The sequence below is a fragment of the Diabrotica undecimpunctata genome, chromosome 1 (genome assembly GCF_040954645.1).
Source record: "Diabrotica undecimpunctata isolate CICGRU chromosome 1, icDiaUnde3, whole genome shotgun sequence".
NCBI lineage: Eukaryota > Metazoa > Arthropoda > Insecta > Coleoptera > Chrysomelidae > Diabrotica > Diabrotica undecimpunctata.
In genome coordinates, this window is record NC_092803.1 from 153,783,565 (window position 1) to 153,798,786 (window position 15,222).

The 15,222-nt window shown below is 34.1% G+C and overlaps 1 protein-coding gene and 1 long non-coding RNA gene across 2 annotated transcripts in view; one reads left to right on the plus strand and one right to left on the minus strand.

Annotated features, from left to right (window-relative positions):
* The window catches only part of kdn (citrate synthase), a 72,202-nt gene that overhangs the window by 25,446 nt on the left and 31,534 nt on the right, over nt 1-15,222 (minus strand). The window contains exon 2 of the mRNA XM_072520274.1: nt 5,728-5,889. Within this exon, the coding sequence (XP_072376375.1) occupies nt 5,728-5,889 (162 nt within the window). The remainder of the gene's footprint in view (nt 1-5,727; nt 5,890-15,222) is intronic.
* LOC140440915 (uncharacterized) lies at nt 7,246-12,125 on the plus strand. Its single transcript, XR_011950952.1, has 3 exons — nt 7,246-7,303; nt 8,144-8,277; nt 11,762-12,125. It is a non-coding gene; the product is annotated as an uncharacterized lncRNA (long non-coding RNA).

Sequence of the window (15,222 nt, forward strand, 5' to 3'; positions counted from 1 at the left end):
CAGTTGTAGAATTTTCAGTTTCATCGGAATATTACTGTTCACAACACACCACTCGCTTCCTTCCACATAATCCATCCCGCCCTAAGTCTACTGCATGCATTTCTATCTATTTCTCCATTACTCTGTAATACCGATCGTAAAACTATGAATGTTGACAAACATTTCAATATGCCAAGTTACCATTTTATTCTTATTTTTGTTCTAAAAGTTTTTCTTCAAGAGCTCGTCAATACTTTTTGGTCTAAGCCTATTTCAGTATTTCCTACATACACATCATCAGCGTTAAGCACCAGAGAATGTTACCATATAGTTTCCTTGTTTTCCTATCTAACACTAACGAGAATAAACAAGTACTAGGAACCGAACCCACATCAATCTTACTTTCACGTGAAATTTGTTAATCTCTCTAAAACCTGTCCAAACACTAGTTGTTACTTCCTCATATATTTATGTCTCTCACAATCCACACATATTCACCGGGAACTCTTATTGAATTTCTACCACAGAACCTCTCGAAGAATTCTACCATATCTCGGCAACTGAAATGTTAATTAATGCCTTATATTATCCTCCTGTCTTTAGTAATATTTTTATTATTTACGTTCAGTAATTTTAAAGTATTTCCAATTTGATAATTTTACAACCATAGTGTAAATAATCCTGTGATCAGCCATAAATAAAAAGGAAACCAGCTTTAGATTATCGCATAAATAATTGAAAACAAAATTTACAACTAAGCTAAATATACTCCTAGAACGAAACGAAAAACAACTTTGGAACATCACCAGACAAGCTGATTTATAAGCACTTCATTCATTATCAGAACGATATTTTTTTGTAGCTGCTTTTGAGTTATATTTAAATTTCGAAGTCACATAATAAATACATTGGATTTTCGCAATATTTATGTTGAAGGTAGTAAATATATAGCAAAAACAGTTAAATACAAATGTAGAAGAATATATAAAAATCAATATTTAAGAAAGGAGATAGTAAGCAAGAGAGGATTACTAAGGACTAAAGGTAAATCATCAATACGAACGATGACGGATAAAATAAAAAAAGTTACAAATAGCAAAATAACTGAAGATCAGAAAGGGTTTACGATAGGTAGAACATGTTTATACCACATTTATACACTAGAAAAATTACTACAAATGAATAAGTAAAAAACAAAAATAAAAAAACTTATAGTACTTATTTGTGAACTTAAAAAAAAGAAACAATCCTCCTATTTCTATATACCAAATTTGTTAGACAATTTCTGGAAAGGCGCTTATAAGAGTATTTCAATTTGAATGGGATTATTATGGTTATGGATATGGTAGATCGGGAGAGTGTCGATTTGTGAGCTCTTCAAACATTTAGACCTAACGAAGATCCATTGTATCATCCCTATAATACGGACTAGAGCCATAAGAACCTGGCTTCGGCTTTTCTGCGGTCCAGGCAGCTCCGGGCTTCCATATCTGCTAGAATCAACAGGGCTCCAAATCTGAGCTCTTCTTGCCGTTCCAAACTTCCAATCCTTCAGTAACCTTGTGGCCTCATAGAAAGCCACAAGTCTCTTTAAGAGTAACTCCTTCATTTGGCTCGGTTGCATAAAGGCCGAATCCATGATCTGCCACTTCTGATAGGCTAGTGTTAGTCCAGAGGACACGCGAGGAGGGTTTCTCCTCCTCATCACATAGACAGCACCGTTGCCATCCGCCAATCTAAGCAGATGTAGATGTCGTCTGAGCCTACAGTGGATGGTAAGCATACTGACCACCAGAGAGAATCTTCTACAACCTAGAAGGAGAAGTTGGGCTGGGAGGCTTTTGGATGGTCCCACTATGTGGAGCACTATGTCTAATACCTTAACAACTGACCCAGGAATCCTGGAACCTTCGAAAAGAAGCTCCTTGAGACTGCCTTGACAAGTACTGAAGGTCACTCCAATCAGGTTCGGGTTAAATGGGAATATTACATCAAACAGATATCATAACAATATAATAAATATGATAATAATCCCATTATGTTTATATTGTGATACAATCTTCCCATACAAATAAAAATTAGCTGACACTATTAAGAAGTCGTAGGACTCCAGCTGATAATTCATCGCGTTCCGCCGCTCCGTCATCAGCTTGACAGAATCTGCAATTCGCACTTTCTGTTAGTCCTATTTTGTTCGTGCTCCCCTTGAGGCGACAGTGTGCTGTTAGGAGACCTACGATGATACGCAGATACTTCCTATTCATATCTAGTAGATCTTTGGATCTCTTCTTCGAAGTTTTCGAATGTTTGAGACCCATTTGGTCGTACCAATTGTTACGTTTTATTCGTTACACCCAGTCCGATATTGCTCTTTTGGTGGCGCTTCTTGCTATGCCAACGACAGGTTCTGGGTCTATGTATGATTTTTTTGCTCCTCTCCTGGCAAGTAGGTCTGGTTTTTCGTTTCCTTCAATACTAGTATGTCCAGGCACCAGAGTAAACTTACTTTGTTATCTTTATTCGAACCGAATCAGATTCTAAAGACAGTTCCAAACTAACTTGGAGTCAATCCGATTTTATTCCAGTGCCTTTAATGCCGCCTGGCTATCAGATACAATTTTTATACATCTGTTCCTGCAGTTCCCCTTTATTAGTTCCTCCAGTCACATCTCTATAGCATAAATTTTCGCTTGAAAGACAGTAGAGTGATAATTTAGGTTTTCATCAAGGCTTAGTCTAGGTTTACCGCTGTATACCTCATCTCTAACTCCTTCATCGGTTTTAGAGCCATCTGCATTGATCTATCATTATAAGATTCGTTTTAATTGACTCCCATTCGTCCCTTCCGGGAGGAGGACGATAAACGTCTTTTTCGAAATTATATTTAGGTTGCATTACATCTGGTACCATTTCCAACTCTGGGTGATGTTTTAATATTCTCTCCAGATTTGAGACCGGTGTCCCTGCTTCCTGTCGTATTAGCCTTCTGTATGATTCTACCTTAGCTTCCTTGTTCATCCATATGTAATGAAGGGAGATCAAGCATGACCTCCATAGAGGTGATTGGGGTCGTCGATATCCCTTCTGTTATGATTAAGCATGCTTGTCGTTGAAGCTTATTCAACCTTTCTTTGGTGGTCTTTTGTAGGCATTTAGACAACCTTATTAGTGCATCATACGTAATTATGTTGGTTATTCTAATCAAATGGGCGTTCAAAGTTAGCCGCTTATCTTGTATTACTCCTAGATATTTGACCTCATTCGCCTCTTTGACAGTTTCTCCATACAGACCCTGCACCTGGATGTTATCTAGGTTCCGTCTCCTTGTAATAATAACTACTACCGTTATACTAGGATTGACAGAAAATTTTCTTTGTCGCACTACCTAGTAAGGATATTTAATATTCTTAGGAGTGTACTGAATAGAACACCATATTTTCTTCTTACCATAATTACTAGAGTATTCGCACAGACCTGCACTTCTAGCCCCTATGCGTCAAGGAACGAGATCAAGTCATCCACCAGGAGTGACCACAGGAGGGGAGAAAGCACTCCCTCCTGTGGGCACCCCTTAGCTGTTTTGGCCACAATCTCCTCTCCTTGCAGACCTGTTAGAATCAGCCTATTTTCTAGCATTGCTTTGATCTAGTTGTCTACGGTAGCGGATATCCCTTTTGATGCTGCCGCATCATACATAGAATTTGATAGTACATTATTAAATGCGCTTTCTATATCTAGAAAGGTGGTTATTGAATATATCCATAATTAATGGAGTACTGATTTTCTGAACCACTTTGTCCACTGTTGTTTCTATTAATTTTCCTAACAATTAAATCTGGAATACCAGAAAAAGAGCGCATTACCACAGTTGTTGCTTAACCTGTTTTATACTTTTTCCTATTTTTCATTCCAAACCAGTTTTCACCCTTTCACCCTCCACAGTATTATTATGCCTGATTTTTGCTTCTACATCTAAGATTTTGTGGCATTTGTTCATTCGGCATTCAGAAGCGAACTCTATTGAGTTTTACATTTTAACTCCTTACAATACTATTCATATATGTCTTCCTTTTCTCATGTAATTCGTCATTGCAGAACTTGCAATAGTGAATATGAACTTGCAATATTAGAATACCAAAATGGAAAATTATCGAATATGACAATAGAAATAATCGAAGTTTAACAATGATGAAAAGATGGAAGATATAATATTGGAAACCATGGGAATACAAAAAAGTAATATTATGAATTTTGTAACACGTTAAGTTAAAATACTATATTTATATGGGAATAAATCATATGATAATTACATTTTACATTTGTTTTGACTTTCAAATTGGCTGCCATAAAACACCAACTGATAAAGATTTACAGGTTAATACCAATTCTTAATTTATAAAAATTTTTTTGAAATAGATTTTCGCACTGGAAATCCTTTTTAAAAAGAAGTTATAATGTAATTCTCATTACAATCAATTGTGGCTTAAACCCATAAAAATACAATATTTATACTGGGACAAGATAAATGACAGTAATATTGGATAGGAGAGAGATGGGCAATAGAAAAGACAATAATGTATGGTCCTAAAGTTTTGGGAAAAATTTCACCTGGTCTGATTGAGAAGCAAAATGCATTTAACAAAGAAGGCCATGGAATTTAAATGTCATCAGTTATTGACATTTAATAAACAAAGCACAATATTTTGGTTTGTGCTCTGCAAAATGTCTTATAAAATTGATATTCGTCGAGGTGTTTATAATATGGTTGGGAGAATGTCGAAACGAGATATTGTTAATATTTATCGAGATCAAAACATAAGCAAATCGACAATTTATCGCACAATCAGAGAATGTGAAGAAGGGATACCATGTGTTAACTTGCGTAAAAGTGGCCGACCGCGGATTTTGAACATTATAAGAGAGGCAAGATTGATTGAAGCAGCTAAGAACAAAATTGGGGTCTCACAGCGAAAACTGGCCAGAAGATTTCATGTTATACAGGACCCTATCGAGTAACAATATTATCTACCGGAAAAGAAGGAAAGCTCCAAAATACACAGAGGATCAATTAGAGAGAATTCCGAGATGTTGCCGCGCGTTAAGGCGAGTGCATTTTGTCAACAAGTTGATCGTGATGGACGATGAAAAATATTTTACTTTGTCCAACTCTGAGATGAAGGGTAACGATGGGTTTTACACGAACGATTACGAAAATGTACCTGATGAAATAAAATTCAAAAGAGTTCTGGGCAATATTAAGTCGGAAAGTCTATAATAACGGATGGGAAGCACAAAATCAGGAACAGTTAAGACGTCGCATATATACAAAAATTAGAAAAATTGACGCCGAGGTCGTCCAAAGTATGATGCAACGTGTCAGGGGAATTATTAGGCAAATCGAAAATAATAATCCTTGTCTGTCATTTGAATTTTGATTTATAATAAGGATAGTTAAGTTAAATTGTTGAATAATTTAATAAAAATATAAGATTATTGTGGTCAGAGTTATATGCTTTTGAAATTTTTCCCAAAACTTTAGGACTATACGTTATAAGAGACCTCTGTTCCAACTTTTTAGGGTAATGCACGATAGATAAATAGAACTAAATTCCAACAATAGACAACGTTAATTTCGTTCAGACGTTTTCTGAACGAAATATTCATAATAAATCAATTAATTTGCCTAACAATACATTTATGTCGTGTTCAAATTCCTCTAAACTATCAAATAACTATCCTTGTACTTACCATGTCAACGGTAACTTCACCGACTTTAGAACCTCCATGCTGCTTACGGAAATTCTTGACCCGTTCTTGTTCCTTTGGTATTTTCGCTGCAAGTACAGCTTTGAGGTCCGTTGAACTATCACTTAACTGTCTGAGGACGACGGCAATTTGAGATTTTAGTTTCTGAAAAAAAAAATAGATGTAAATTAGATAAATTACGTCATTTAATGCAGCTGATCTAATATTTATATCAATGTAAATTTGTAGATGTTTTTGTGTTAAAAAATGACATAATTATATTTTAACAGTTTGGTTACTTTGCTATATATATTTATATAAATTACTATAAATAGTATATAAATTTTCCCACAAACTGTGTTATCCATTAGTGGTATAGACCAAGTACATATCTACAAACTATGTTCATATATGGGCAAACTGTGTTCAGATATAAATATGACATGAAGTTTAAATGTTGACATCATTTGATTCAGTTTCTGGGTAAATTCTGGCTCAACAGTTTCGCACTTTGACAATACATAATTTCAACTTTCGATACTTTTGTGAAAATGTAGGTAGCAGATCAAGCGGACTAATGGACCTATTTGGTAACCATGTAATCAGGGTGACTGATGATAGAGACCCGAGGTATTCTCCCATAACCTTTTCGTCAACAAAAGCTCAAGAAGTTATCGACAATGACCAAAGGTGCTAAGAGAATTTCCCAAAAGTAATCGACAACGGCCAGAGTGTACTTAAAGACGTACAAGAAGTTGTCGACAACGACCATAGGATTTAGGTAGTACCTACTCAGTAGTTTCAGTGCAGAACCCATCGCTTATGTCTTCATCTCTCCTTTTCCACATAATGCTACATGGTTCAAAGAGATTATAATCAATGAGGATCAGCGAAGAAGTGCTCATAAATGATCAGAAGCTAGGCTCCGATCAATTATACAAGTACAAAAAATTTTACACGACGAAGGTTACTCTTTTGCAATGCAAAGTTTTTCCCCACTCAAAAATTTATTTCTCAACCCTTTTCTTTCTTAAATTTGAAACAGCATTAACATCTACAACTCTGATGAAATGAATAAGAAATAAAATGATAAGCAGCGAGTTCTGCACTAACTATACACGGTGATACTCCTGACCACCTTTCGGTCATTTATGATGATTTCTTGAACTTTTTCATGCTCTCCGACTCTCTGTTCATTGACGATCGCCGCTTTGGTCATTTTTAATCGATGAGTTCTACACTGATGCTAACGAGTGCTTCCTTAAATCCTAAGGTTATTGTCGACAACTTCTTGTACCTTTTGGTTATTGTCGATTACTTTTATATTATAATGCGATTTGAAATCGTCCATCATAACAATAAAACTAATAACAAAAAACAAATTTAACGGTTATATTTGGTTTCTGTGAAATGATGAAATTTCTGTCTAGGTTAAGTACATACCTATACGTTTTGTGACTATAGATGAGACACAGTTCGTGAATAAAAATTGATGTGTAATGTGTATCTGGAGAATAACGGGCTGATTTTCCTAAATTCTTCTGAACAATTCATGTAATTTCACGTATAGCATGATGCTGTAAGAGAATTTTTTATTTCCTATTGTTTCTTTTAAGGATTAATAAATTATCTTAATATCATTTTAAGCCAATGTCGCATCAGTGGTCCATTAGCACGCGTTTTTATACAGAAATTAACTTTATAACACTATTGTATTTTGGGCCCAAATGGGATAAATATACCTACTTTGGAATAAGACTAATAGTACTCACTTGTATCATTATAAGAGATATATGTCTCCTTCTCAATGTATCATGATGCTACCGTATTACTGTATCATTCAAAACACAATTCAACAATTTTGGCTTTTGCAATTAAAAAATTTTGGAGAAGCGTTATCCTGTAGGAGAAGCACTTTCTTCTGTATCAATGAGACACTTTTTCCTTGATTATGTTGGAACGTCATTCTAATAAATTGGCATAGTTAATACTGTCATGAATTGTGTCCACGTCTCTTAAACAATTGGCCCAGATATTGTCACAAATAACCTCGAAACACGTAATAAAAGCCAAAAAGAAGAAGACATTAATCTTTTCCACTGACAAAATAGTTGTTTTCTTCTTTGGTGATAGGGAATTTTTGTCTCAATTGGTTAGACTGTTCTTTGTACTACTAAAGTAAAGACCATTTACCATGGCCGGTTTGGGATTAAATTCTGATAATTTAATTAATATTGGACCAGGTAAGTGGAGATACCTTTTACATCTCTATGTATAACATTTTACTGCTCTGTTGTATCAGTCAGCACTGCTAAATATATAATATCGTCATTTTTGAATGATTTTTATTTAATTTCTTGTTGTGACATGTTGTGTATAATATAGGCTTACCCAATAATCAAAGTTCTTATTTTCGTAGGATATTTTCAATGAACATATTATTATTAGAAAAAAAAACGGACTACAGTGTCACATGATGGCGGAATCACCTTTCTAGAGGTATGAAAAGTTTATATAAATTAAACTTGATCATTTAGAGGTATAAATTTCTGGGTAAGTATAAGCAATTAGTATTAGTTGCATATATAAACAAATTTAAAATCCATTACACTTAAATGATTAGGTAATACTTTTTAAGGATTCATCAGAAATTTGTTAATGTCAGATCAGACATTGACATGAATTATCAGATATTGAAAAGAAGCATTTTCATTGGAGGATGTCATAAAGTAAATAAAAGGCATTATTATTCAATTTACACCAATGTGAAAGCGAAAGACGTCACGATAAATATCAATAAATAAAGCTGATTAATTTATTTTTAGTTTCAGTTTATTTATTATTTAATTTATGTAGTATTCTTAACTAGTATTTATAGTATATAGATGAATTTAAATGGTTTCATGAAAAAAAGTGTTACCTAAATTTGGATAAATTTATTTGACTGTCGTGCACAAAGTATAGTAATCTACTCGCATATAATGGCTAATCTTCACTCAGATAATTTAGGTAAACCATGTCTTCGTGATACTAGCTAATAGTATATGGTCGTTGAATTATATATTAGTAAACAACGTGATTATTGTTTTTAAAATATCATTAATAATCTCCTTCTTATGGTGCCCTATCCTCCTATCCAATTAGTGGATGTTGGCGACAATTCTGGCATACTCCTTTCGGTCTTGTGTGGCTCTAAAGAGTGCATGGGCATCGAAGTTTGTCCAATCCCTTATGTTTTTAAGCCATGAGTATTTCTTTCTTCCGATGCCCCGTTTTCCTTCTATTTTCCCTTCCATAATAAGCTTTAAGAACTGGTACTTGGAATTTCGAAATATATGACCAAGATAAGCAGTTTTTCTTCTTTTTATTATTGGCAGCAATATTCGTTCTCTGTCCATTCGATTTAATACTTCGACATTTGTTGTGTGATCTGTCCAGGGAATTTGGAGTAGTCTTCTAAATACCCACATTTCAAAGGCCTCCAATCGGTTCATCACAATCATTAATAATACCAATATAAATTTTATTGTGTGTAATAGGTAAATTATATATAAATATTATTTCATTACATGGATTTCAATTGCTTTTAATAAAACAAAATCCAACATTCTTATTGGACGTAAAATATAGGAAATTAAATAATTTAATCGATTTTGAAATGACGGGGAATTAAATTTTAAAGTAACAACTGTTTGAGGCTCACTGATCATCGCTTAATCCCAAACCGGCCATGAGATATGGTCTTTACTATAATATACCTGTGTTACCCAATGTAGACATCGAATAAACCTCGTATAGTCCAAGATCCCAGAGCGATCAGACATAACTTATTTTCACACAGATGAAACCTTAGAGTCTCAATAGCGTCTCGCGTGCTTTGATTACCTGCGCATTTATGAAACTTGCTGAGTGACACCTGGGCAGGTACCAGGTGAGAAAGGTAACTAAAAATAAGAGCTATTTAACTTAAATTTACATAACTGATTTTTATACATATTTTGTAGAATATTATTTTGAAAATACTGTAATAAGTGTCAGACACTTGTCATGGACCAGAACTTTTGTCAGACGCTTTAAAGCTGCACTAAAATTAAATGAACTTTACTTACTTTTACATGTCTGATTTTAAAATATGTTATTAATGGTACTATAATAAAGCTATATTTAATCAGTCAGACAAATTAGAATCACCAAACATCCCTCAAACACAAAAATTAGTTAACTAGAGGTATAAGCGCGAGAGTGCTGTGCGCATGAGCCTCAAAGTAAACAATTCAAATTCATTAAGAATACTTACTGTTTTCGATCCGATTAAATATTTTTGCATCTCTATTTTAATGTGATGAACTCTAGCATTAAGATAAATATTAAAGTAAATTAATGTATTGATATTTGGGATAATTAATTAATTCGGAGCACTTTGGTTTCATAAGAAATTATATTTACTTTATTGTAAAAAAGATACTAGTTAGGATAATTAAAAAAAAATAATTTTTGTAAAAAATCTTCAACTGGGATTGATTGAAACAAATATTTTTCTATATTTTAATCATCATATTCATTGTCGCAATTATTACAAATTTCATCATTCAACCAATCATGATGCTGCTCATCCGAGTCATCATCTTCATCATTATCAGTTATGTTGTTGCTGGCTGGTTGTTCTGCAAAATATAGTTCAAAGAATTAAAAAGCAGAAAATCACAAACATAATAAATTCTAAACCTGAAATCAAAGTATAATACCTGAAGTTTGAAGGAATTCACTAACTTTTGCTGGTAATTGGTCACCATCAAACCAATGAAAGTGATATTGGTTTTCTTCTAATCTCTACCCATTGTGTTCAGGAGTTAAAATGGTTGGTTGTTTTGCATTTGCATTATTCCATATGCTAAAAATGTAATTAGCACGGCGGAATTGTTGGAATAACTCACTTTAGCATGGTGGTAAACTGCTAGCATCAAAATTTTTTAAATTTTTGCGATCGAATTCTTCGTTAATATTAGATACGCTGTAATTATTTAAAAACAATTGAAGCCGGGCAGCATTAATGTTGCACGTATCAGGAAAACTATAAATTTCGCAGATAAATTTTTGGATTATTTCGAAAATATAGTTTTGGGTGGCTTCATCGGTAAACAACTCTGATTCTTCAAACTGCATGAAAGCTCGCTGATATTCATGTTTCTTCAATAATATATTGAATACCCTTTTTAAAAAAAGGCGGAATTAAAGTCACATCCCGTTAGAGCGTGAAACCCTGGCAAACTTCTACATAAAGATGGTCCCAAGTACTCGTAAACCTTTGTCAAATTAATGTATCTCTGATTATTTCCGGTGCCTGCGTTTAACCATACATTCGAATCATCATTTTTTAAATTATGCATATATCGTTACATAATTATCGCAATGTCTCACTCACTCTGAAATGCAAGCACAGCACTCTCGCGCTCATACTTCTGGTTAACTATTTTTTGTGTTTGAGGGATATTTGGTCATTCTAATTTGTCTGACTGATTAAATATAACATAATTATAGTTCCATCAATAACATATTTAAAAATCAGACATGTAAAAGTAAGTAAAGTTCATTTAATTTTAGTGGAGCTTTAAAGCGTCTGACAAAAGTTCTGGTCCATGACAAGTGTCTGACACTTATTACAGTATTTTCAAAATAATATTCTACAAAATATGTATAAAAATCAGTTATGTAAATTTAAGTTAAATAGCTCTTATTTTTAGTTACCTTTCTCACCTGGTACCTGCCCAGGTGTCACTCAGCAAGTTTCATAAATACGCAGGTATTCAAAGCACGCGAGACGAGACTGAGACTCTAAGGTTTCATCTGTGTGAAAATAAGTTATGTCTGATCGCTCTGGGATCTTACTCTAGTACGTTCCAAGACAATACCCTCCCCTCATTTTCCTGGTCGTCTAAGAGTTTAAAATGTGTTATTTGTTATTTTAACGAAAGTCAATCATTCGAAATTTTACCTTGAGATACATTTTTTAAATCAATTTACTATGTTAATGTTGTAGGTTATCCAATAGGAAATTAGGTGATATTATGTCCACAATTATCTAACAAACGTTCGAATTCATGGTCGCTTTCGGTAAATTGTCAGTATCAATTGTAGATAAGAGAAGACTAATTTGTTTTTTCATTGCGGTTTTATCCGAAAGTTAGATGGTACCGATGGTAGCGGTATCAAAATTATTTGTAGACAATTTGGAATATTTAAAATGAAGTGGAATTATTTTTATACGATTTAGTCGAATAAGTACGTTACAAGGTAAACAACTACATGATTAGATTGTTAATTCTATAAATTACAGTTGTATAAAATACTGAATGTGTTGTTTATTACAGTTGTTGCACGTTGTATTTTTTTAACAAAATGAATAATTTAAATATGCACCGTCATTTTCCACTTTGTAATCTTCGTTATAAACATTAAATAATTGGACGAAGGAGTTTAAATGTCGATTGAAGATGATCCACTTCAAGGAAGCTCATTATATCCTTCGAAAGAAGAGACTTCGACTTCATCTAGGTCAGATCACTTCTTCGAAAACTATTTATCCTAGAAATGTGAGGTTCTATATTTAGTTAGTCTATATAAGCCACTTGTCTAATCCATACCACATATTCTGCAAATCCTAAAGATATTTGATTTAGCACACCGTCAACTTATGGAGAGTAACTTTTAATCCATGAAAACAGGCAATACTGTTAAAAGACCCGCACAGTAGAATTGGAGACAACCAGAATCGCCTAAAATCGGAAGACTCGATTGTAAATAGTCCGTCACCTACCTGGAAGTTCAATTAAACGATTATCCTCACTTGGAAGCACGATATTAACACCCTCGACAGGGTGAGAAAAAAAGTCAGATTCATTGGGAAGTTATGTGCCCAGGCAATACTATTAAAAGACCCGCACAGTAGAATTGGAGACAACCAGCATCACCTAAAATCGGAAGACTCGATTGTAAATAGTCCGTCACCTACCTGTAAGTTCAATTAAACGATTATCCTCACTTGGAAGCACGATATTAACACCCTCGACAGGGTGAGAAAAAAAGTCAGATTCATTGGGAAGTTATGTGCCCAATTCGGTACCACTAATCAAGAACTCTCCTCCATAATGAAGAATTACTTTTAATACGGGTAGCATGAATCCATAGCGTAACCAATGAGCCACCTATGATTTACAGGATAAAATGCAAGAGATACGTTTTGAGGATGATTCGAAATGTCGAGGAGATAGAGTGCAGATTGACATGTACAGAGAGCCCGGGACGAACGGCTCATTAGATGGATATGGGAGGAAAACCCAGTCGGCAAGAAACCCTTAGGCAGATCCAGACTCAGATGGACGTATAACATCTTAAAACGTTTAAATACCAGGTGAATACAAGATTAGGGAGAAGATATGATGGAGGCAACGTTTATAGGCAGCAAAGGCCCAAGAAGGGTTGTGAAGTGACAGAGAAAAAAGAGAGAGAAAGAGAGAGAGAGAGAGAGAGAGAGAGAGAGAGAGAGAGAGAGAGAGAGAGAGAGAGAGAGAGAGAGAGAGAGAGACTAGACAGAACCTCTAAAATGAAAGTTACATTTCCAGTTCATTTTACAATCTTGCTGAACACCTTGCTCAACCCAGTGGACAATGATCTCTTGGAAGAACACTTTGACGCTCTAGAACCTTGTTTTTATCTGGTTCCTGTACTACGTAAGCTGCATTCTACACTTTTGCTTACAACAAAGAAGACCAAAACATTCTGAAAACACTCAAAACAAAATTAATTGATCACTACATTCACCGTACATTGAACATCACTAGCCTTAACTGCATCTACCGAATCAATCCTATCAGTTAAATGTTAAAAGCCAACCCAACTATGTACGAACTAGAAAAAAGCAATATTCATATTAATTCCTTAAAAAAAAATGAAAAAAAAAGGGGGAATATCCCTGATTAAATAATCTCAACTTCATTCAATTTATAAAGAAAAAATAATACGGTAATAAGAAATGCCAAAATCTGCAAATTATCGGACAAAATAGGGAGGAAACAATCGCTATTCTTCATCGAATGAATTGAAGAAGTTGATTGGAAACAAGGGAGTGGTTAGCTCTCTCAACAATCCCATGTTATTTTAACATAATTTACTATTTTGTTGGGAATACATCACAATTTTACTTTTGAAATAAGTTTATTTGACGTTTCGATTTCCACTTCGGAAATCGTTCGCAAAATAATGACCATCAACAGCTATTTCATCCATTGTTGGATGTAAGCCTCCCTTAGATGTGTCCAGTCATTCCTGTTTGTTGTTTTTTGCATCCATTCGTAGCCAGTAATTCACTGTCATCAGTCCATCTGGTTTGAGGCTCTACTTCTCTTATTTGTTCTTGAACCTGCCCAGTTCAATTTTAACAATGCAATCTTTTGGATTATATCTGTTACTTTTGATCTACTTCTTATTTCTTTAATGGATTTGCGATCGCTGAACTTGATGTTGAGCATTCTCCGATCCATAGCTCTCTCGAGTCACTTGAAGTTTGTGGACTATGTTGTTGTTAAAAGCCCATGTTTTCAGCAATACGCACTGATAGAAAATTTCGTTCGTTTTTCGAACGAAACGTGGGATCACCATTTTACATTTTTTCATTACTACAGACTGATGGTGTTTCTGTTCCATTTTACCACTTTTATAACTTACCACCACATTTTTTGTGACTTTCCTACAACTTCTCTTGGCTTTTAAATTGCAATTGAGTATTTTTTGGAGATCTCCTGTTTCCCGCCTTGTAAACATTTCATCATTTATAATATGTCTTGTCATTTGTAATGTTTATACTTAGTTCATTACATATATCTTCATTTCTTATTAGTTATCTTCTTGTCTATCCTTTAACAGTTCTTATAAATATGATCGCCGCTGCCGGTATTCTACTATCGGATTAGACAATAGAAGTACTTACATAAGTTATTATATAATACCTCTAGGTTATATTATTTATACCCCTCGTCTGCAATCATGCACTGTTGTTTAACAAAAAGGCTATCCAAACTACTATTCATAGATGTTCAGCGATGCCATCGAAATCCAAAAACACAAATTTAGACTGTCCTACTAAATGTAAGAGTTTTCTACATACAAAACGAAAATTCAAATACCGACTCGGACCAACCGACATCGCCCGGGATGCAGATCAAGACATACATAAATGGCACATATTTTCGGGAATTATTGTGTTAACGATCAACGTTAGGTTGTTCATTTCCGCATAGCCTTTGATAAATTAATGTTTACTGCAATTATGTGTGAAACTTTTCAAGAAGAAATAATTCCATGACTGATATCATGGTTAAAAACCGTCATAAAATCGAATGACATCAATAACAGAATAATTACAGAGTGCATAATATAAACATTCTAGTTTAGTTAAAGTCTCGAGTTAAAGCATCTAGACCAAAAACAACAATATTTTTAAGA